The sequence below is a fragment of the Ambystoma mexicanum genome, chromosome 2p (assembly GCF_040938575.1).
Source record: "Ambystoma mexicanum isolate Mex_15411 chromosome 2p, UKY_AmexF1_1, whole genome shotgun sequence".
NCBI classification, from domain to species: domain Eukaryota; kingdom Metazoa; phylum Chordata; class Amphibia; order Caudata; family Ambystomatidae; genus Ambystoma; species Ambystoma mexicanum.
The window spans coordinates 1,221,039,905-1,221,064,845 of NC_090923.1; the positions used below are offsets into that span (position 1 = coordinate 1,221,039,905).

Sequence of the window (24,941 nt, forward strand, 5' to 3'; positions counted from 1 at the left end):
GGGGGAGAGAGAGAGAGACATCCGACAATCCCAGGTCATTAACCCCATATTCTTTCACCTGCAGACATCTTACTCTTCGAGTTAGACACACAGTGCGAAGAGGCCCAGCCCCGGAAGCCAATCGAGTCCTGCACTTCACTTTTCAAGATACAGTTACCACCCTGCCAAGACCAGCGCCTCCGTGGGAATCAGGTGAGCGTTACAGTATCTTCTGTCTTGGCGGGCAGTAAGGTGGTTCCTGAATCAACTTGATGCAGTACCCGCCTGCTTAGGTGGACAACACTCATTTGTCCAATGTTATCACCTCCCATGCATGGGTGAATTGAGAGATTTGGCCTCCTACTGGAGTTGCATGGGAGGAGACCTGATGTTACGCTCACCTGGTATCCACGGGGACGCCACCCAGCCCTGGTTGGATGATTTGCACTCTCGAACCCTCTCCCGGTCCCTTGGTAAGGCCTCTGGTTAAAGATGGGTCTGCAATATAGGAGAGCTGGATTCAATACCAGATTGTCTTTACGTTTCCCCACCTACCTTGGCCTCAACTACGTCCTCCCCCTTGGGCCTTCTCCTCACCTTAATACTGTAAAAGGTGGATTCTCTGTCCTGCTCCTCGTGGCAGGGGCGCGTAGATGTGGGGGGTGAGCAGCGACCAAGTTACTTCACTGGTGCAAGCCCCCTGTGGGAATCCAGGCTTGCTGCGACTCCGTAGGTTTGCTGCTTTACAGTCTTTATATGCAGTTCTTATGTTCCTTTTAGTTCGAATAATAATGTCTTGCTTCTTTCCTTTTAGGTATGGAAAGGTATTTTGGTGTTGTCATGCAGTTTGAAGATGAGCATGGGCCGGTAGGCGAAAGCGCGGTGTGCGCAATGCTGTCCGATGAGTAATGCGTGATGTGCGGCGCTGTTTCGCCTTTTATATTGCTAACCTGTGTCTTTTCTCTCCTTGCAGGTCGCGATGTTCCTCGCTGAGCGCCATGATGTTCCAGCAATGATACTGACCAGGAGATGATTACCCAGGTAGGAATTGTGAGGCTTTCTTCGTTCGGGAGTAAACGTGAGTAAACGCTTATTAATGCTGTATTTCTTCCTCCTCTTTCCAGGTTATGGTATTCCAGGATGCATTCGGTGCCAGATGATGGAGTTTGTACCTTCAGGTGAGTGGGACTGAAGTTGGCGATGGATTGAAGACAGGATACTATTCCAGGTAAGTTTCATAGTGTTCTTTCTCTCTCTGCAGGTCCTTGGTTTCAGGTAAGCTGGCATCAAAGAACTGGACACTGTGAGCGTTATGCTGCCCACAGCAGAATAACACGAAGCAGGTTCTGCTGTTTGGGTGCGGTTTAAATAGTCTCAGGTAAAGTAGTCCAGGTAAAATAGTCCCAGGCATGCCACACCCAAAAGACTAGACTGCATAGCTCAGTTCCTTGTAACTGAGCTATGTGTGTGCCTCCATGTTGGCTGAACCCCCCCTCCCACCCCACCAAGTTAAATAGTCCCAAGTAAATAGTCCCATTCTAATGTTGGTCTTCATGATGGTTATGAGCCTTTGGTGCCAGGACTGACTCCAAGAGAGTCTTGGATAAGGTTTTAAGGCCTTTGACGTGGCCCTAACTTGAAGGCTGACTTGCCGGTGATGGCCAGGGTTAAGGGTCATGACACCTGAAACGGTGTGTCATTGTTTGGGAGGGGCTGAGCCTCTCCTTATTTTTATTAGTTTCACCTTGTATACAACAATACCAGCAACATTCCCAATTGCCCCCCACCCCCTTCTCTGCCCCTCCTCCCCACTGGGCACGTGTCCCCTCTTTCTTCTCCCAGGATATTGTTTATGATGCAAATAAGTTCAATATTCTTATCTTGTTTGGGCAGCATTGTACCATATAGTCCTATTGAAGATATGTTAGCACTGATCCCCATTCCTTCTGGAATGACCCTTGGGTTCCCTGGAGCTTATGTGTTATCCATTCCATTGTTACTAGCGCCCACACCTTCTGCAGCCAGTCAAATATCGTTGGCGGGGCCCTATACTTCCATTTCTGGGCTATCGCTAGCCATGCTGCTATCAGTAGGCCCATGAAGCTCCTCTTCTCAGATTTCGGGAGATCCTTTGCTTTTGTGTCCCACATCCCGCAAAGCCAAACTTTTTCCCCTATGTGGCCCATGTCCGCAACCATCCCCTGTATATGTTCTTTTACTTGATCCCAAATGTCCTGTATTCCCTGGCAGACCCACCAGATATGCCTCCAGGTCCCCACCCCTGAGCAGCCTCTCCAGCAAAGATTAGATATCTGCTGGTACATTGCCTTCAGTCTCTCCGGTGTGTAGTGCCATTGTACTACCAATTTTACCCACATCTGTATTGCCTGTGTAAGTTTTGGTATGTTTCCCCCAGAGGTTTTCGCAGTGCCGTTTCGGCATAGTTCCCCCAAGAGTGGTAGCTCCAATGGAGGCCCTCTTTTTGTACGTTAATAAATGTATATAGTGTGAGACCAGTTTCACCTTACCTGCATTCGTCACTGTAAAGGTTTCAAAGGGGGTGAGGTCCCTAGTAGCAGCTTGCTCGATGGTCGGGACGTTCTCATATTTGAATCTGTCTGTGTCTCTCAGGTCTAGCATCGCTTTACATTCCTCAAATGTTCTAATGTTCCGCTCATGGAACATATCCCCTATTTTTCATGCATCCCGCTGATTTCCACTTTACATATACCCCCTTCTACATCCCCGGTGGGAACTCTGGATTCCCAAACATGGGTTTAAAAGGGGCTTGGTCTTCCTTTAGCATGCCCCTGCTCGACAACCCATCCCACGTATCTAATGTGGCTTTCAGAACTTCACGTATGTGTACATTAGGATGTCTGAATTGTTTCCCTTTCCATGGGCTTTCTGCCAGTGGGGAACATGCCACTGCCCTATACTGTGTGGCCCAGATTTTCTAATGTTCTCTTGTGACCCATTCCTTTAGTACCCACAGCTGTGCTGTTTTTTAGCATTTAAAGAAATGTGGTAGTGCAAGCCTTGCCTCCAGGATCAGCGCCGACAGTGCCGTTCTGTTTACTCGTGGGGGCTTTTTTTTTCCATATGTATTACATGACCGCTTTTGTCAGTGCCCTAAAAAAGGTTTTGGGTATCTTGATCGGTATGGCCTGAAAGTAGTACAACAGTTTGGGTAGGATGTTCTTCCCCACCATGATATCATTAGGGGGTTCCATCAAGCGAGACCTGGCTAGATTCTCTGCAGGAGCTGTGAGTAATTCTCCGCATATATTTGGTCCACCCTGGCTGTGAGGGTTATGCCCAGATAGGTTATCCCTTTAACTGCTATCTTTAGTTGAAGGGATTCCGCCCGTCGCTTTATTTCGTCTTGGCCCCCTGCTAGTATTAGTAGTTCTGACTTCTGTCTGCTTATTTTCAACCCTGATAGTGCCCCAAATCTTTCTAGATCTTGTATCGCTTCCGGGAGTGTGCGTGTTGGATCCTTAAGCATCACCAACATATCGTCTGCGTACACGATTACCTTATGAGACCTCCCCATGTCTATCCCTTTCAGGGCAGATGCTTCACTAAGTCTAATAAGTAGGGGCTCCAGGTATATGGCATAAAGGAGTGGGGATAATGGGCATGCTTGTTTTGTGCCCCTTGTGATCTCTACTCGACCAGTGACTTCTCCATTTATGGCCATTCTTTTAGAGGGAGAGTCTAGTTTGATAGTATCATTTTTATAAATTGTTCCCCCATTCTCATATGTTTTAGAGTGCTGAACAGCAGTGACCATTCTACTCGATCGATATGCTTTTTCAGGATCTAACGATAATAGTATTGCTGGGGTCCAGGTGATGCTGACCTTTTCTACCAGATGAATGATTCGCCTTGTGTTGTCTTGGGTTTGTCTCCCAGGAATAAAACCTGACTGACCTGAACAGGTTAGGGAGGAGAGGTAATAATCGGCCTGCCAGAATGTTTGTGTATATTTTCGAGTCCAGGTTGATTAGGGCAATCAACCGGTAGGACGCCGGTTGTGACAGATCTTTCCCTTGTTTGTGGAACACCAACACCTTAGCTTCATTCATGGAAGTTGTGATGGTCCCTACCTCTTTAAACAAGTTAAAGAGTCTTGTCATAAATGGCGTCAGCGCGTCTGCGTACTTCCTATAAAATGATGCTATAAAACCTGTTGGGCCCCAGAGCTTTGTTTATCGGAGGGCCTGCTATGGCTTTCTTGACCTCTTACTCACTGATTTCCCTCTCTATGACTTGTTTATCTGCTTCCGTTATCGCTGTATTGTCAGATTGTTCAGGTATGTTTCCTGTTCTTTGCTATCCGGGTTGTCCGACTTTTAAAGTGACTGATAGAAGTCTCTAAAGACCTCCCCATATCGCTGGTGCGTGTCTGCATCTCCCCCAGTCGATTACGGAGGTTTTTCGCGGGCTAAGACTTTAGCGTGTTTATGCTTATGTGTGCCATGGCTGCCAGGTGTCGTCTCCATCACAGGACCGGTGGCCAGCTTCTCGGAGTCGGAGGCCTGCACTTGGGGTACCCACCGATGCCGATCGCCCTCGGCGTCACTCATGACTCCGTAACTACCCTCACTTGAGTCTTCCGCCACGTCTATGGAAGCCTCGGCCTGAATAGCGTGAGCGGCCCAGCATTTCGTCCGCAGATATGTTAGGGTTTTCCGCCGTGCTTTTCAGCGTGATCCATCAAGAGACAGTAGTTGCACACGCGGTGTGTGTCTTTCCATGTACATTTTCGACGGCAAGAGGAACAACATTTAAATGGGGTTTTGTCCATTATTTATAAACAGGGCCGTTGGGCGAAAAGAGAAGAAAGGGGCTAATAGGATACACATTCTCTAAAAGGAGTCAGTATAGAGAACCTCCCCCCGCTCCCTACTGTACTGGGCCATAGCCCAAAGAGGCCCGTAAGGCCACGTCTGGGCATCGAAGGATCAGTCGTCAACACTGTCTGTTCGTCAGGAGCCATCGAGTGGATGAGCAGTCGTGCGGTGAGGTGAACAATAAAGGAAAGGAAGAAATTCAAAAAATATAACTTTAGTAAATCAAAGGCATCAGCCTAGAAGAGAACTCTGCATTTGCAACCGACTTCGATGGTGGAAAAAAACTATCTGAGGGATCTTGACGCACGAAGGATCATGGGTACAGTACACATCACAAATGGGAAAGTATTACTAATCATGCCCTGTCAACGTCCGTTTGAGTTTCAAAAACAAATCATGTAATACTCTGCGCCTTCCACTAGATGTTGGACTAGGCAGAACATGTGATCTAAGCAGATCCACAAGCTCCAGAAATATATATATATATTGGCCTCTACATCATGTCTGGCACAGTGTGCGTATAGGCATCAGGCAATCAGGCAGAGCCAACACAGACCAGCGCTGTGCACCCTGGCAGAGGAAATATTTCCGAATAGCAGCTGCGCTAGGATATGGATATCAAAGAGGATGAATCTGTGGGAGGAAAGTCTCCATTAGAATAACCACACACATCATTGCAATATAAAAATGGAACAGTGGCAGGTGTAGGTGTTACAAGTCCAGATTGATGCACATTGTCAGAGCTTTGTGCAAAGGTCTGCACTTTTTGGAGGCAATGAGAGATACCATGAAGGCAAGGAAAACTAGTGGTAAACTACAGATGGCTTTCAAGTGCTTGCTTACCTTGCGAGTGTCCTCCAAGTCCAGCAGCAGTCGCTCCTTCTCCTGGCCCATTTCCTGAAGCTGTTCCAAGAGACGAGTGTTCGCTCGAAGAGACTCCTGCAAACAGCGAGAGAAAAGGCAAAAGGTGAAGAAGGGAAACCGCCAGACTTGTGTGAGGGGCCAGAAATGTGAGGCAGCCAACTTTGTGAAGATTTTTCAAAAGATGCGTTTTATTAATTCAGAAAGTTGGATAAATGCCTCACTATCCCTACCCTGACGAGGATTTCCCTACCTAAAATAAATTAAAGGAAACACTCCAACAAAAGGTTTCTGTCCCTAAAACTTGTACATACAACTCAACAAGGTACTATATGGCAGTTCAAATAAAACAAATAGATCAGTTATGTTCACAATCTGATAATTGGCTCTCCTTATAGTATGGGTGAATTCCCCTTCCCCAGATTAAAGCAGGATTCTATTCAACAGTTCCAAAAGGATAGGGAAATCATGTCTTGTAACAAAGTTACACTTCAGTTCTTTTGGTTCCAACTCAACAACAAAACGTTCCAACTTGACTTCAACCAACAGTTCAAAATTGTTCAACAAGGTTTTCCTCTTTCCACTTGTGACAAAGAGCTCAAAGCAACTTCATCTCATGAATCAAGAATACTTCCGTAGTTCATTAGGATCAACAAAAATGTCTGTTAGGATATTTCTGCAACAGTTCATAAAACACTTGTTTTAAAATGTTTAGATAATTCTGCAGCAGTTCACACAACACTTGCTTCAGTGATATTAATTTGTCTGGATGATTCCCTATAAGTTCACAAAAACATCTTAGTGGTTCTGCCACTTCTTCTCCAATACGTTTAACCACAGAACAGTACTTCAATGACTTCCACACCGTCCACTCACCTGCCAAGCCTACTACTACAGGGTCATCTGCCCTGGTGTACTCGCCTGCCAGGACAGAATAAACGACTACAAATACTACTGTGGCACAGATTATCTTCAAACAAGTTAGCAAGATCTCTTGCTTCACAACTTCAGATCTGTGTTTCTTCTGGGAAAACAAGAAACACAGTGGTGCTGTTTGTTACACACTTGTGATTGCCATATGCAATGCAGGTTATGCTCCACTCCTCCTGAATACCTTCTGTCAGAAGGGCAGCCCTCCCGTCACTCTTGTTTCTCCACTTCTGCATTAATGCCGACAATGGTTCTCTCCTACTTTTACACTTGGTTGGCTCTGGCAATGTGGGTTTAAGCCAGTTCCTCTTATGACATCTTTTACATATAATGAATATGTTTCACAACCAATTGGATTCTTAATTGTCCCCTTTTGGCTTTGGAAATACTGGTTCTTTTTAACTTGCCTTGGTATGCTTCTCTTTTGGCTTTGGCAATAGTTGCTTGCATTGGTTTCTTGTAATATTTACGTCTCTTGTTGGTGGCGATTATTCTGACCCACATAAATACAATCACACCGTTCTCATCTATTAAGTTCTTATTCTGCTACTTTCTCCTCTTTACATCAGCTTGGTTTCAATTGTATTATTATGCAACTTTACATCAGTTCAGTCTTTAAAATAAGGTTTGTTTTGCCCCTTTACTCTCTTTATATTGGATCCATACTTCGGGAACCTTGGCTTGTCCAGCGGGCGATCATGGAGTGCTGCGTGGTCACAGTACAACAGTGAACTCACTGGGTATGGCTTACCTGTCCGCTCGCTCCGCTGCCTCAAGGTCTTCTGCTTCTTTGTGCAGCCCGGCAACATTCTTCCGTGGGTCCCCTGAAGACCTCAGCACACGAAAAAGGAGCATTCTGCTATCAAGAGGCTTTCCGGTGCTCGCCTGCCACCGGAGCCCTCCTTACTTTGAGGAAAGCTTTCAAAATGTACGCTTCCAGGTGCGCAACATCTGCAATTCTGGTCTCCAGAGGGAAAGCTTCTAAATCCACCACTTCCCGCTGTGTAACCTCTACAATCAAGGTCTCCAGAGGGACAGACCCTGTCAGGACCAGCAACTGCTCGACTCGCAACAGCGGTCCTGGCATCTATGCTCTCCTTCAGATTCTGCTTCTGCTGCAACATGGAGAAAACACAACAACTCCACCACCTGCTGTTACTCTCGATGGCCTGCACTTGTGGGGCCTTGTATGCCCCCCGGTCTCCCACAGGTGTGGGTCATTAACACCATTAGGCTGCAACTCTACAGCCCTCTTCTTTGTCCCAGTACAATGGTAATAGTGGGACTTGGAGTCCACAATAATACAATCAGCGTTTCTTATGAAAACATCAATACCAAGTTTATTTCACTCATATTACCTAAAGGAATATTATAAGGATTTAAGGAAGAGTTCGGTTTTACAGGTGAATTATGATTTTCTGCATCTAATTAAAGATCCCATCCCCTTTGTGCTACTACCATTGCCTTGGAAAAGATCACCAACTATCTTGACGATCATAACCTAAGGGCTAAAATGGGAGACTTCAATTCAACAATTTCCCCTTCAAAGTGTGGAATACTAAGAGCGCTATCTTATTCCAATGGCTACATAATGTGTACAGTAATCCCATAGCAGACATTATCCAACTCTTCTCAAAATCAATCCAATTATGATTCTAAGGTATTACTGAGACTGGAACCTGATAAGAACAATCAACATGGATTGGACCCTAGATTATCTGTTTTACCTTAATGCCTCTAAAACAGAGATGATAATCTGAGATCCAAATCCCCGGCAGCCCTACCTTTCAAATGGCCATCCCTCGTGGGTACGGGACCCACCTCCTTGGACCGGGTAATCTGGGTATCATTTTCAACACCATTCTATAACTACAGCTGTTAGAGGCTTCCGAAGATCTCTGTGGGTCCAACGGAAAAAGGAACAATCCCAGCTATTTGAAGCTCTCTCCAATATGGCGCCTACTTGGTTGCCTTAACACAAAGTAACAGTGCCAGTCTAGTCCTTCTCAAAATGGCAGTGACAAAAACCTACCCGATCCTATATGGGGATTGCAGACAGCAGAGGAAGGTGCATTGCTACTTTACTCCGCTTACTTCTAGCTACTGTTCCATATTAGCTTAGAAAGTATACCTACTACCTTTGCTTCCATCTGGACCCTTGTCCGTTCTAACCAATCCTCTGTTACATCTGCTTTTTTTCTATCCTTTCCTTCTTGCTTCACCGCTTGGTTTCCTTACTGCGCTCTCACCAAGTTCTACCGCCCCCCCCCTTTTTCTTTATCGCGGCTCCCTTCAACTGCCACAACCTTTCCTCTCTTGGCACCTTGCTGCTTCGAGTTCCTCCCGCTTATTGTTGCTTCGGATCTTCATTCTACATACCTTCCAAGTTGCATCTGGGAAGTGGATCCTTGTTCTCCGACCTCCATCGGATCAGCCACCGAAGAAAGGATTCTGCCTTCGTAGCAAACGATCCGACTACACCAGCTTCCGGGTTTTATTACCGAGAGGATTTCCCGAGGGTGTCGGCCGCGGGGTGCTCAGAGTCCATTTATTGGCCTCTCAGCGTCCTGGGGGAGATGCACCAATTTCTCCAGTTGTGTCTGATAGTGGATTACATTGGAAAAGAAAGAGTCCAGGACACGGAAACGTGAGTAGAACGGACGTGATCATTACAACAGCCTCAAATAGACACAACAGCCCAGAAAACGCACCTCCAGCACCACATTCTTAGGAGATGTGTCCCCTACTTGGGAATGACACCAAAAACTAAGGTGACCAAAGCCCTTGTCCTGCCTTGCATAGAGTATGGGAATAGTCCATCGAGGTATAAACAAAAAACAATTAAACCAGCTGCAACCTATCCAAAATAAAGCAGCCAGACAACGTTTGGCATGCAAACCCTAAGAACATATCGCACCAAGCCTGAAAAACAAAATCAATCATAACATTGATCCTAAATACCTGAAATCTTACATATACAAACATGTATCTACACGACTATATGATTATCACACCATAACAACCGAACTACACCAAGGGTCTAAAGACAAACAGGGAGGGAGATCTCTCAGTATTAGAGCTGAAATTCTGACAAACTACCCACAACCCTGAAAACAGAATGTACACTCAAGAGGTACAAAAGAGATTGGAGATCTGGCTCCATGATCTAACTCAGATATTCGGGCATACATTTAATTAAATAACCATCTCTCCAGCCAGGACTTATACCGGACTCTACCGTACGTATATCCTATGACTAGCATTTCCACCACACAGCCACATTTAACCATTATGAGATGTCCTTGAATCTGTCTCCCGTGGCTCTTTGAAAGTTTACCTGACGTGTTCCTACGTCCATTTATTGTATGTTTGTTGTAATATGAATATCTTACAAGCACCAGAATTCCTCGTACCCATGGTGTCTTAGCGAAAGCTTCACCCACATTATGTAACCCAACTGTCAGCTCAGATCTTGGATACCGACTGTATCCGTAAATAAGTAGACTACTTGCCTGCGCATCCTCATCACATGCTGACTATTCCATATTTTATGTCTCACGTCTATATTTTACTCAACGTCCTATTTTTTCTGCCAAAGTGCTGTGACGTGAACCCCCAAAACAAGACAGCACATTATGAAATTAAAAAATAAAGTATAATTTTAAAAAAACGACTTTGATGTGACAGCAGGCCAGATATTTGTTTCCTCAGGCAAGGCTACATTAGGTGCAGTCATCAGTTTGAATTTCGATCATGAACTGCAGAGATCTCTGCCGCCTGCCAGCACCGGCTTTCAACCCGACATGAAATTAACTACTACTTTGGATATCTCAGAAGGGCAGATCTGCTGGCATCAGGGAGCAGGGTCCGTGAACATCCAGGCAAGCTGCGCTTGCGGACTAGCTGTTCTCAGGAGTATGATCTGTTTTGGCATCCTGCAAAGTCGCAGCTCTGCAAACCACTTGCAGTGGTCCAGGACTGGCTTTTTGGTCTCCAATTCTATTATAGTACGATAAGTCAGGGAGTCAGGGCAGAGTCTGAGGAGCTGCGGAGAGTGGAGCGGAGAGTCTGTCCACTCTGTTTACTGTTGTGGGTGTGTCTGCCTACAAAGACCCATTTCCCCCGCGGAGCGGGCGCGGAGTCAGGGCAGAGTCTGAGGAGCTGCGGAGAGTGGAGCGGAGAGTCTGTCCACTCTGTTTACTGTTGTGGGTGTGTCTGCCTACAAAGACCCATTTCCCCCGCGGAGCGGGCGCGGAGTCAGGGCAGAGTCTGAGGAGCTGCGGAGAGTGGAGCGGAGAGTCTGTCCACTCTGTTTACTGTTGTGGGTGTGTCTGCCTACAAAGACCCATTTCCCCCGCGGAGCGGGCGCGGAGTCAGGGCAGAGTCTGAGGAGCTGCGGAGAGTGGAGCGGAGAGTCTGTCCACTCTGTTTACTGTTGTGGGTGTGTCTGCCTACAAAGACCCATTTCCCCCGCGGAGCGGGCGCGGAGTCAGGGCAGAGTCTGAGGAGCTGCGGAGAGTGGAGCGGAGAGTCTGTCCACTCTGTTTACTGTTGTGGGTGTGTCTGCCTACAAAGACCCATTTCCCCCGCGGAGCGGGCGCGGAGTCAGGGCAGAGTCTGAGGAGCTGCGGAGAGTGGAGCGGAGAGTCTGTCCACTCTGTTTACTGTTGTGGGTGTGTCTGCCTACAAAGACCCATTTCCCCCGCGGAGCGGGCGCGGAGTCAGGGCAGAGTCTGAGGAGCTGCGGAGAGTGGAGCGGAGAGTCTGTCCACCCTGTTTACTGTTGTGGGTGTGTCTGCCTACAAAGACCCATTTCCCCCGCGGAGCGGGCGCGGAGTCAGGGCAGAGTCTGAGGAGCTGCGGAGAGTGGAGCGGAGAGTCTGTCCACTCTGTTTACTGTTGTGGGTGTGTCTGCCTACAAAGACCCATTTCCCCCGCGGAGCGGGCGCGGAGTCAGGGCAGAGTCTGAGGAGCTGCGGAGAGTGGAGCGGAGAGTCTGTCCACTCTGTTTACTGTTGTGGGTGTGTCTGCCTACAAAGACCCATTTCCCCCGCGGAGCGGGCGCGGAGTCAGGGCAGAGTCTGAGGAGCTGCGGAGAGTGGAGCGGAGAGTCTGTCCACTCTGTTTACTGTTGTGGGTGTGTCTGCCTACAAAGACCCATTTCCCCCGCGGAGCGGGCGCGGAGTCAGGGCAGAGTCTGAGGAGTCAGAGGATCGGAGGGGTGGAGGTGTGCAGCCCTCCTGGTCCAACTCCCACCCGGACCCCTCCCTGCGGACACAGACACAACGCGAGAATGCGCGAAACCCGCGCCCAACGAAAACTGATCTCACCAAAACCTATTGCAAAGCCTGCAAAAACTGCAAAAACTGTCGCTACCGATAGCCCCTGGGACCCTATCGTGTACCCACCGTCTCATGACGATCAAGGTGCAGCTTGTGAGGCATCACCCTCGCCACCTCTATCATCAAGCCTCTGCTCATCGGCACGAGCAGCATCAACGACAGAGGTGAGTGTTGCCCAGCACAAACACTGTGTTACACATAGAAAGTGTAACTGTAACTGTACCTGTAACCGCATAGACACTTGCGATGAGCCTTTTCAAACTCCCGTCACCTGTACATATCCACCGATGCCCGACGCCTTGCAGAGGGTCTGGGAGACTGGCCGCTCTAGCGGGCCTGCTGTGTGTGCTGTCGCGGTTGGCAGTGGTGGCGAAGCCGCCATCGCAGTTTTGGAGGCACCGGCACACGACCTCGCCGGGTGCCTGGATCCACCTGGAGCTGCTCCGTGTGATGATGGCTGTGATGGTAGGGCGGAGGGGGAGACTCTGCCTGTCAGAGAGAGGGATGTCGTGCGGCAAAGCTCTAGCGGGATCAGCTCCTTGGATACTGTGGTTGTCCCGAGTGACTCGCAGCTGCATCCTGAGAAACCCTTAAAGCCCACAGGAGCTACTAGTCCAACTGCTTATGGACTGACTAACATAACTCACGAGTCACCTCGATCCGGGTTCTACAGTGCCTTGGCCTCACCTAGAAACCCTGACATTTTCTCAGCACACACCAGCAAGGAGGCCTTCTTATTTGAGGCCCTTGACGTTTTTCACAGTGAGGCGATGTGCGGGACCAAGGCTCTTGTGTATCCTGAAACACGACAAGCTGAAGAGAGGGATACTGATCGATGTGCGAGTAACGTCCTGGGTGGCGCCTTGCCTCGCCTCACATCAACCTCTACCACTGCTAAACCTATAATAGGATTAGAAAGAAGAAACTCACTTGAGGTGGCAAACAAACTGTTACTTGACCTCACTCGCCTAAACAAAGAAAGAGCCGTTAAAAATACTATAAATGACGACTTGGGTTCAAAAGTTCCCGCAGAAAAAACTTCTGGCTCAGGGGCGTGTTCCTCTACCACGCAACCCATATTGCTCACCTTGAGATCAAGCTCACTACATAAACGAAGAAGGATTGGGGTGAGTATATCCCCCAGTTTGAGTTGCTCTCAAAATAAGAAACTCAAAAGAAGCTCGATAGAGCATAGCAACGCAATGGGCTCACCAGCCATAGTCCCTGCGCCAAGGCGAGTAATCGACGACACTTACTGCACAACGGACTCCTCAGCAGATCAAACCTCAACGGACTCATCCATAATGGAACGGCCTTACCCCAAGATCCGACGACCGATTCACCGTGGTAGGCGTATGCCTCCACTTGACTCTACAAATCCAGAAGACCCAAGAACTGCGCAGCACACTAAAGATCTACAAACAATCATAATCTCCTCTATGGCCATCTCCATTGCACCCTTTATCAAAATGTACGAAAATCTCAATGATAACATAAAAGAGCTTTCTACGGTAGTCACTGCCATGAATCACAAAATAGAAGGCATGGAAAACAAAAACCTTCACTGCAAGGATGTTCTACATGAACTACAAAAAAAAACAGACTGGGCGCTTGAAACACTATCAGACCACGCCAAAAACGCAAACCTAGACAAAAAACTTCTAGCTGAAGTAGCCAAAGAAGCATTGAGCATTTTTCAACAACAAAAAAAAGAACATGGCTACCAGGGGGTAGTTTCCCCTCATGTTGGCCTTCAGGCGACACACTCACGTGTCACATCAGTTTCTCTATCCAACACTGAAAGATGTACACCAACTAATCAATCAGAGAACGCTGCCAGTAACAACAACATCACTGCTGCTAACTCATCATGTGAGCTTGCTAATGTGCAAAAAGAGCCAACTATAAGCCATAAGGGAACCCTAAAGGCTAGTGTGCCTCACATCGCCAACACAAACTCGACAGATCTTACCCTGATACCGGAGACAACGGAGAAACTTGGTAGTACATCTATAAATCCGCATGTTGCTATCATCGCGGTAGACGACTGTCTGATCAGCACTCCGTTTGTAACTGCTCTAAAAGAGAGCCAGGCAGATACGAACTTGGCACTACAAAACCCTCAAGAGGCATCAACCTCCAAGCCGACCCTTAACCAAGAGCTGTTCTGTTCCCAGCTACAACCGATGGCTCCTCCTGCGAGGGTAAACCCCGTGCCCGCTATATACGACATTTTTAAGAAGCCAACTGTTATACACAAGCCTCTAGCAGCTACCGAACAAACCATAGGCAACACACTTAAAAAAAACAAAAATCAACCCGCAAGGAAAGCGAGTAGAGGAATCGACTCTCGAAAGTTTTTACGCAACATTAAAATAGTCAATGTAACTGCTAATGGAGTCATCACTAAGGACTCCACTATTGGAAAAAAGATGGCCGTATGTGCAAATAAATCAATGTCATCAGATCCTAAAGAGATGTCAAACTGTGACAGTGATGGTTCCGATACCCTACTGAATATATCTGTATATGACGACGAAGAACTTATCGTCAGAGACAAGTCAGTAGCATTTTCACAAGGTGGACCCAATATATCTGTATATGACGATGAAGAACTTATCGTCAGAGACATGTCAGTAGCATTTTCACAAGGTGGACCCAAATTAGACTCTGCTGCACCTGTATACATTGACGTAGACGTGCCTGATACTACACCCCGGGAAGAGACCAGGAGTCCTCGTATCTCATCTCTGAACTGTAGTCAACATATTCCTATTACTGTGAAAGCCTCTAAGAGAGTGTCCAGAATCTGTAAACTTATCAAACAAACACCGTCGCAGACCACAGAGGAGGTTCTGCAGAGTCCCCGCTTTGTGACTTTAGATGCTAAAAGACGGATGCTTGATGCCAAAAGCAGCACAAAGCGCCCTTTTGTAAGCCAGCAGGTCGGAACTGAATCATCTGCCGTATCCAATGTGTTGCAAGACTCCATATGTGTGACACAGGCGGCAAGGTTCGAGGCCCCCACAGTTCGCAATTCTGGGCCCAAAATGCCTATGATCACAGATGAAAGGAAAAACCAAACAGAGTGGGTGAACCGATCAACTAAACAACCTCAAAAACATATGCCAAAGGTGAGATCACATCAACCAGCGACACGACAAGCACCCCATCGTCTAATACTGGAACGTATAGTATCCTCTGATGACCTGATACTAAATCGATTTAATGTGCTGCGACTGTGTCAGCTGATTCCCAGCTTACGTGCGATAACTTCTGAAGATCTCAAAATTGTGGAATTCCAGAACGAAACGAAAACTGATGCTGTAATTCTACATCTACACTCTAAGATCATAGCAGATGCACTACTGGATGCCGGGCCTACACTGATGTCTCTAGGTTTTGACATAATCAACGCTGAAAGGGGTGTTTGGAGCGCTGACTCCCAAGTAAAGTCCTGCAGTAGACCAATGAATAACGGGAACAAAAGATCCAATGAAGACTTGGAGAGCAGCATCGAGAATCAATCCAAGGAAACTCAAGCGACTAGTCCTTTGAGACTACGTGACTCAGCAGCCTTGCCACTTGAATGTGACCTGATAAGAATTACAGTTAATGGAATGACAAGCCCATCCACTACACATGACAATGAGAGGAACCCTGCCATCATATCAAACAAATGTGACGATTGGTCCTGGTTGGCCAAAACCTTAAACACTGAACCGAGGAAATAACGCCAGGAACCGGGAAGATCTCACATATGTAACATAGGTTCCTGGAACACTAGAGGATTCACGCATCTTTTTGAAACAACATGGGCTTCTGAACTGGACATTTTGTGTTTACAAGAAACATGGCTCTCTCAAAGCCCGTTGATGGAAGGATTCGAAATAGCAATTAATCCCGCCATAAAACAAACAAAGGGAAGGCCGATGGCTGGCCTACTTTTGGCGGTGAGGAAAAGCGCTGGATTCCGGATCCTCAACTCATACAATCCCTCACCTTTTATTCAGGTATCCACCGTCGATGTATATCCAAAAGAAACAACCAAGAAATCACGCTTGCATATTATCAACTTATACTGGAACCACGAACGCAACGAAGAGTGTACCTTTATTGACCTTGTAACAACCGTGATCGACGACTTACTCACTAAGGAGCAACCGCTAGACCTAATTGTATGTGGTGACCTAAACATCATCTGTATTCCGGATAATGCTCATACTGACGAAAACTCAAGAGGCAACTGCAAACGAGAACAAGCTGCGACTCAATGGTGTTTAGAATTAGATCTGAGAGGCTTGCACATGCTTAACGGGCAAACAGCTGGTGATATTCCGGCTTGCCCTACTTGGAGAAGAGATGACCAAAAATCGGTCATTGACTACATATTTGTGACTGAAAACATCCACAAGAGAACAACTAAATTGGAAGTCACCAAAATGCAACACAGTGATCATGATATGCTAAAACTATCAATTCATCACCCTTGGCTGGATGAGCAGAGCTGTTGGCCATTCGCGGTATGCACTGGGACAGGCAGAATACGTCTAAACCTTTTGGATACAGAAGTAATGGCCATTTCTAATGCCTTTCAACACACTGTCAATTCCTTAGAATACCAAAATCTTCTGTCCAACTTTGAGGAACACAAACGTAACCTAAAACACGTCGAATTTTGCCCAAAACATAAATTCGACGTTTCCATCCTGCAACGCAAAAGAGAGATGAGACAAGAGTTACGAAAACTTAAAGGTCCGTATACCGACAACATGAAAGAGAGCAAAAGGGCGATCAAGGCCAAATACCGAAACTGGCTTAAATCACATGCAGTGATTATGCACCAAAACGACTCAGAAGAGATGCTGAAAAGAATGGCTGGCAAAAACTCGGCAGCCTATTGGAAACTGATAAATAACACTATGGCCCCACAGCAAGCCCTCCAAGCCATTGCAGTAACTGAAGCTGAGTGGGCAACCTTCTACACAGACCTCTTTTGCAATGATAAACCCGTACCATCTTGGGTTCCTATAACGACAAACAAATGGGACCTGGAATTTAAAAGAAGCGACATCTTGGACATAATCAAAAATGTGCACGACTCTAGAGCGCCTGGCCCTGACGGCCTAACAAACTATACACTGAAAAAAACACCAGCCTTATGGGCAGACTTTTGTGTCACTCTGTTTGACCGAGTCATCACGAGCCGATCAACCCCCAAGTCTTGGAAAAGCGCTGTAGTGGTCCCAATCTTTAAAAAGGGAGACCGTCTAAATCCAAAAAACTACAGGCCCATAGCTCTGCTAGACGTGTTGGGGAAGATTTACGCCACCCTGTTGAAACAGAAACTACAAAAATGGGCCAAAGACCATAACCATGTAGACCCCAGACAAGCGGGGTTTGTAAAGGGAGTTGGATGCGGCTTGAACCTATTGGTATTGAATCTCCTAAAGATGGAAGCAATCAGAACCAACACAAAGATCTACCTGGCTTTGATAAGACTTGTCCCATGCGTTCGATAGCATAGACAGGGAACGCTTATGGGAGAAACTCATGAGATGGAACTGCCCTTCAAGCTTAGTGGAAGCGATACGTGAACTACACACGGACACTACCATTCAGATTCGCTTAGACACTAAAGGCACGTTATCTGCCCCTATCAGCACACAGAAGGGTGTGAAACAAGGATGCCCCTTAGCAGCCATCATTTTTAACCTCTTTATATCTGACATAAATGAGGCATTCACTGGCGCATCAATATTTCCTCCGAAATTACATGGCTCGCCCATTAACTATCTGGTCTACGCTGACGATCTTATTCTGATCGATTTGACTCCTATTGGCCTGCAGCGTAAACTAAAGTGCCTTGACACCTATACAACAGCGAACGGACTTCGAATCAACAAACAAAAATGCGAAATTCTAATTTTGGAGAAACTACAAGGCCGCATCACTCGACGGAAAAAGAACAGATGGTCTCTTGGTAATGAACAACTTCAGACCGTAAAATATTCCACATACCTGGGCATGAAGATCAGCGCCAGCAGAAATGACGCACCGTGGGCAGAACTGACAAAGAGCAAATGCCGACAGATGGCTTGTCAGGCGACTCTAATCAACAAAAAATTTGGAAAGTTCACCCTAAAACCAGTAATTGAATTTTTTCAACAAAAAGTGGTACCTGCCCTAATCTATAGCGGCGAAAACGCCTTTGGCTGTTCAAGTGACTTGTGGAACTCACTTGAAAACATATTCTGGACCAGAGTACTACAGCTTCCCAAAGGCACCTCGACGGTTTGTCTTCGATATGAACTGGGCCTCATCTCGATAAATGCAAGAGTCTCTTGGAACTTACTGAGTCTGTTTAGAAAAACTCTGATAGAAGATCCAGCGATCCAATTTAAAATACTACACAGGCCGGACACCGCCAAAGAACACACGATCTTCTTTCAATGGAACCTCCTTTGCGAAACACTTTTAAAGGAGTTTGACATTTCAGCCACAATGCTAACTAAAAATCCAGAGCTGGCAAAAATGAAAATATGGAGGGCTGACTGGATAAAAACTTGCGAAGCAAGAGCCAACTCAACTCTAATGCAAGATGTCCCAGGAGAAGCCAAAGCATATCATCAGAGGCACACTTATCTAACTCTTCTTCCAGATCAGCATGCTAGATCTCTATACATGCACTTCAGACTAAATATGCTAAAAACAAAGGAGCGGATGAACACTTGGGCGAAGGGTGCGGGCACCAACCTAAGTTGTAGCTTCTGTAACAATGATAAGGAAACCTTAAAACATCTAACGATGTTCTGCCAATACTTTCAGCATCAAAGGCAAATTCACTTCAGAGAGCTGATCAAAGAGCACCAATGTATGACGGCTGATGACTGGTGGATAGCCTTATTTGAGGGATCGAACAGAGCAGTGCTATTTGCACTAATAAACTTTCTACGTGTAGTAAAAGGTCAGCTGGACGATCCAAAACTTAACGTGGTCCAATCAAAGACTTGAAATCTCTATCGGCCACCATGGCAGCATCCTTCAATACGACACGTTGGAAGTACAAATCGAGTTGTTAAGACGACACTGATGGTGGGAGGGATGGAGGGAGGTAAACAAAACGACACGATTTCACATGTGACGTATCCTTCCTCTTGTTCTGTTTTAGTTAATTCTTTTTAAAGGTTGAACAAACCAATAAAAAAAATAAAAAAAAAAAAAAAAATTATAGTACGATACTTCCCGGTTTTCAGAATGACGTTGTGGACCTGCATGTATTTTCCCATTCTATTATAGTGTAACACACACTGGTTCTTCCATTGAAATTGTGAGGTGGCATAGCAGGGGTTTGCCTTGAAGCTAGGGGTGGGCTGGTAAGCCTGTGGATCCACAATATATACCCCCTGCAGGTACTGACTGATCGAGCTGGTATTGGTCATCAGCCTCAGATAATTCTCTCCTGCTGCTGGGCACCGTGCTCAGCAGCATCTTAACAAATATATGAATATATGCACTGTGCCTCTGTGGTGGGAATGTCCTGCGCAGTTCCATAAAGTAAGATGTCACATCACAAAGGATCATCACAGTATCCTGTTTGCAGAAATGCTAAATGCGAAATGTTTCCTTTTGACACGTTACTTGTCTGGTAAAGCAGGCTACTATAAGCCAAAATAACAAGATGTTAGCAACAGTTTCACAAGATGCTGCCACAGTCCTCAAAATGTAATGCATCAGAAGCCATGCATGATGAGAAACTACACAGCTGGTTAATTGGAAAACAACCAATAACTATGTTGTTTCTTTTTTTATTGGAATACAGCTCTTAGAGGCTCCATGCTTACAGAGGGACCAAAGCAAAAGTGGAGAACCGGAGAAATAATGCACTTAACTGTGACACAAATAAGAAATGTTTTTTATTTTTTCAAAGACTGCATTGCTTATGATAATCCCCCCAACTTCAGTCAGGGAAGGTCATATTGTTGGTAAAATGAGAATCTATAAAAGATTAATTCCAGGAAGGACTTCAACAATGAAAAATAAGACAAGTATTTCTTTGAGCAATTGTGAGCCCAGAAAGTTGTTGAAATGCCAGAATGTGTTTCTGCGCCATTACCTGCAGTTGTGTGTTGAGGTCATCCCGCTGAGCCATCAAAGCCTCGTTCTCTGTCTGCCGCTGCTGAAGCTCCGCTGTTAGTGCCATGCCCTGCTCACGAAGCAGATTCATCTCCTGTGTCTTTGATGTTTGGATCTAAAGAGGCACAAAAGATTGTGTTGCAAATGTTAGAGAGCGCTGCAACCACTTGGCATAGCGGATCATGGCAATTTAAATCTCAGGATTTCCACAGAGTTCAAATAATGCTATTGGCAAAACTAGTTATTATTTAATAAGCTAATAGGTCTCTAACAGTTTCCTGAAAGCACTGTGAGAAAGTCCCATGCCTACCTCTGGGGACTTCCAGTAAGGTGACCTAGGAGGCCGGGTCCCTCCTCAAGTTAGTGCATGATGGGCCTGGGGGTGATATGGTGAGGATGGCCTGGTCTCCTCCACTAAGGACCCATCTCAAGGTAGGCAACAGTCATCATACCACTACAGACATTTCTGACCCTTAAAGAAACTGAGGAACGACTGTCCCACAGAGCCAGCAGCATCTGCACACTTTGCTCTACTCACAAGGTTGCAGAAATCCCAAATACATCTACAGAGAGAAAGCAAAGCCCCTAAACTAGGACAGGAAACTAGTCAGCCTGTCAGACAGTCAGTCATAAAACAAGGGATCCATTCTCATACTGTTGAGAATAAATAGTCTAACAGGCTCCACCCCATGGGCAAGGTGAAACAACTGGAGAGAAGACTGCACAAGAGGAGGAACTACCCATTACCAAGACCCACATTAGAAGTGGAAGACATCTTCAGGGCTGGGACCTACCAGGAAATACCTGCATCAGCAGACTGAAACAACACAGCAGAGTTCCAATACCACAGAGAGAGGCTGAGAGGCTGAACCATGGCGTGGCAGGCAGAGTCAGGACCACCCAAGGGAAGCAGAGGCCCAATCCTAAATCTCATATCAGTGCTTTATGCCATCCATAGGGGCGAAGCCAGACAGCTAATCCCCATCCCAGCTAACACTCTCAAATCCCTGTTCACCAAGCTCAGTCTGCCAGTGAAGGTGTTTGGAGCAGGAGCTGAAGACTTAAGAAGGTGCCAAAGTCTTAAACAAGGTCAGAGAGAAGAGGGATTAGGAGAACTGTGACAATAGTGCCCAAAGAAGTGAAGATGGTGGGAATGAGAAGAGAGATTTGGAGAAAATAGACCTGAGAGCCCAAAGGGATGAAGAAGGCGAGAGGAAGAGGCAAGATCTGGAAAGTATTGAGAATAGTACTGAAAGATGTGGAGGTGGGGGAAATGTAGGGATTTTGAAACTGAAGACTGGGAGAGGAACGTTGCACAAAAGAGTGAAGGTGGCGACAGAGTGGGGAGTTGAAAGAAGAGTATACAGATAATTATGAAAGGAAAGAAAAATGGAAAAGAGTCCAAGAAGGTATAGATGCATTGAGGCGACTGACACCTTTAACAGAGAAGCATGACCAGGTGCATCAGAGCTAGTAGATGAGTGGTGCATAAGGAAGCAGGATCCTGGATTAAAGAATTGCAAAATGCGTAACCTGCCAGGCTTAGGGGATGTGATCCTAGGAAGAGAGCTCTAGGCAGAGTAGTTGCCCACTGTCATCTTGCCACGCTCCACATCCAGAACTGTGGGAGGTGCTGCACTCACTACGACAGGCCCTTTATTCCTTTGCTACAAAGGACTGGCCAACTGGAAATTCAACCAGTCAACAATTCCTCTCCCTCTCCCTCACCCTCCCCCTTTCCCTCTACCTTTCCCTCTACCAATACTCTCCAATACTTACTCTCAAGCGCCTTAGTTACTCGGGCTCACTTATTCCCCCTGCTCTCCCACTTAGTCTCAGTCACACTCACTCTCACACCCAAGTACCATTTTCTCCTACCAACCAATGCCTCCATATGCACTCGCTCTCTGTAAATCTCTCCCACATTCTGCTCAATCAACATTTCTCTGCCTGGTTTCTCGGTCCACCTTCTCCTCCCTTGACCACAACAGCCTACACTCGCCTGTTCTTCCTGTCCCCTTTTAACCTTCTCCTCTCCATCCATTGGCTCTCATCCGGTTCCCCATGGCAATCTCTGCCTTGCTCTCCCCAGAAGTCAGGTTGCAGAAATGGGAAATCAAAGCATTCCTTAAGCCAAGCCCCCTTTTTGGAAAACGGGTCTGACAGCATTGTGAAATAGCGGCCTGAAGCAGCCAAAGTCATTTTCACAGTTCATGTTTTGTGGCGGATACGCGTTCTGCTTGCTGGTCCGCCACAAGAAACGTCCCACTGTCTTGTTGTTTGCCACCTCTTCTTTTGCCGGTAGGTTGCATGTGTCATCCTCTGGCCCAAGGATCTCAGGATACAGTAGTCCTGAAAGGGAAGAGAGAAAACACTGGCCACTGGTACAGCAGGTATGAGGCGACTGCAAGTGGTATTTTGCAGTGGTAATCAGGCACATGTGGAGGGGGCAAACGTTGGGGCCATCCCAATTCCCTTGCCCGTGCTCTGGGGCAGGACTGGCTCTGCCAAACACTGTGGTAGGCCTCCTGCCCTATGTTAGGAGGGGTCCCGATTGTCTCCATGACAGTCAGGTCTCTGACCCCGTCACACAAAGCAGGGGGACGAAGCATTGCCAACATTCTAACATACAAATCTTCATCCTGGCATCGAGCAAAAGCAAGGAAGTGGGGAAGGTAAATGGGTACAGACCTTATGGCCTCACTATGAGTTCTTCAGAAGTAGCAAAATCCTTTTCTGCCTCTTTTTTTTGGGAACCATTTGTAGGCTTGTTGCACGTTTCAATTACCCGTTGCCACTTTTATGGGGATTCTGTCATGAACTATTGCTTGAAGTGTTCCATACAATGACATGGTCACAAGATGCTACAGGTAGGGTGCTTTTCCTAATGTTATGGACTTTCAACAAAGAATGTACACAAATATTTTAACAATAGGTCAGTGGTCCTGTACCAGGTATCTAGTCACATCTTTGTAGATTCCAGGATGCCCGATGCGTTCATTGTGACAACAGAGATCGAAGGGCCACGCTATGGATAGAGCAGAAGAACACATTATGTTGGAGGGGCTCCTTTTTTCTAGTGCACACACAGGTTGCTTCAAGGTACGGTTTCTATAATTTCATAGTTCTGCTGTTTCAAAAATGTTTGCACAAAAAGGTGCGAGAGCTGTCAGTGTGTGATATTTCAAAGATATCTTTCCATGGGACAGATCTGATGTTATTGAAGCCCGAGAGCCATGATTGGTGCACTAGTTTATCATAGGCCTATTCTATCTGTCTTTTCTTTCACACCAATTTCATCCCTTTCAACTACAGAGGAGCATAGGTTTGTCGTTTCCCTCTTATTCTCTGCTTTAGTGGATGAGTAGAGTCCCTTTTGATGAATTATTGGACAGTTTTTATCTATCAGATGGTTCTCAAATGGAAAGAGTATTTGTTTACGGCATTGCCCTTGTAACCAGCCTTGCTTGGAGGCCCACAAGTTCTTATCCTACATCATCTTCCCGTTAGGTTGAGGGCATTGGCTGTGGGATTCTATGAGCTCTTTCCCAGAACTATTGCTGGATTTACCCTAGTTCTTTGCAAGGCCCCACATTTCAGTGTGATACGTCTGTATACTGGACAACTTGTGTTAGTAAGATTTTCCAAAATACCTCAGCTAAGGAGTTAAGAAAATCAGCTTGTAGTGTTAGGCAGGGTTTTCCTTAAATCATTAGAGACTCTGACACTAGAAGTGTGACTGAGCAGTCAAGATGTTACTCTCAGGGTGGAGGGGTGGGTGGGGAAAAGTATGTAGCTGACACATACAAACATACAATAAAGAAAGGCCCACATACAATAAAGAAAGCTTACTGTAAATATGCTCTATATATAAAGTTGTGCATTGAGGAAATATCTACAATAGAAGTTCTTCAAAATAAGACAATGAGCATGGTAAAGTATCTCTCAAAGACAAAAAGGAACAACCTAAAACGGTATTCAACACAATTTTAATTGAAAGTAAAATCTTTAGACTCTATCCTTTGTCTATCTTTAGATTTTTAGAAAATGTTGTCCATGAAAACAAATGGGATAAAATGAAAAATCAGCTCCACGATACAGGGCAAATGTAACAAGTTTCATGAGAAGTTGCAGAAGAGGCAACCTTTGGGCTGGCGGCTATGAAGGTTCTTTATAAAGGAGTTCCAGATGAGAGGTCAACAAGAAAAATTGAAGATTGCAGAGGTGACCACCAGAGACGAATGCAGACAGTCGTAGTTCTGGTGCCTATTCCCCTGTAACTGAATAAGGGAACCAATGATGGCGAAGGAGTACAAAGGCCGCAAAATTGTTAACAAGGCTGCTGAATGTTCTGGAAAAACTCAGAGAATGAGGGTGCATAGATGAGTTGAGATGTTTGGTTTTCTTTATGTCGCGCTTCAGTTTCTAGGTACAAAGTCTGCACATTGAGCCTCTGGCAACAGGAGGGACCTAGTAATGCAGACAATCAGATAAACCATAAGAGATGACCTGCACATCAGTGGACCAAAGAACAGCAGCAACAGAAAGATATCCCAATACTAACAGAAGTCGGGCGAAGTGCACTCATGCATGGACAGCATATCTTTGGCAACTGGATTTGGCGCTGCTCTGGATTTCAAAATCAAGAGGAAAGCACCCTGTACATCACCCTAATCTGAACACACATGACTTAACAAAAGGTTGGCCTCCAGAGAAGCAGCAGCGAAATGCGGACAACTGTCATCCTGCATGGACTGCGTACCTGTGCTAACTGGCTTTGGAGTTGCTGTGGAGTTTAGGAGAAAAAGGAAAGCACCCTGCATACCACGCTAGT

The 24,941-nt window shown here is 46.2% G+C and overlaps 1 protein-coding gene across 2 annotated transcripts in view; it reads right to left on the minus strand.

Moving 5' to 3' along the window:
* GRIPAP1 (GRIP1 associated protein 1) overlaps positions 1 to 24,941 on the minus strand; it is a 1,613,923-nt gene that overhangs the window by 1,117,235 nt on the left and 471,747 nt on the right. For both annotated transcript variants that reach the window (XM_069645489.1, XM_069645490.1), the window contains 2 exons: positions 20,088 to 20,222; positions 5,682 to 5,777 (listed from right to left, as the gene is read on the minus strand). In XM_069645489.1, coding sequence (XP_069501590.1) covers positions 5,682 to 5,777; positions 20,088 to 20,222 — 231 coding nt within the window. The remainder of the gene's footprint in view (positions 1 to 5,681; positions 5,778 to 20,087; positions 20,223 to 24,941) is intronic.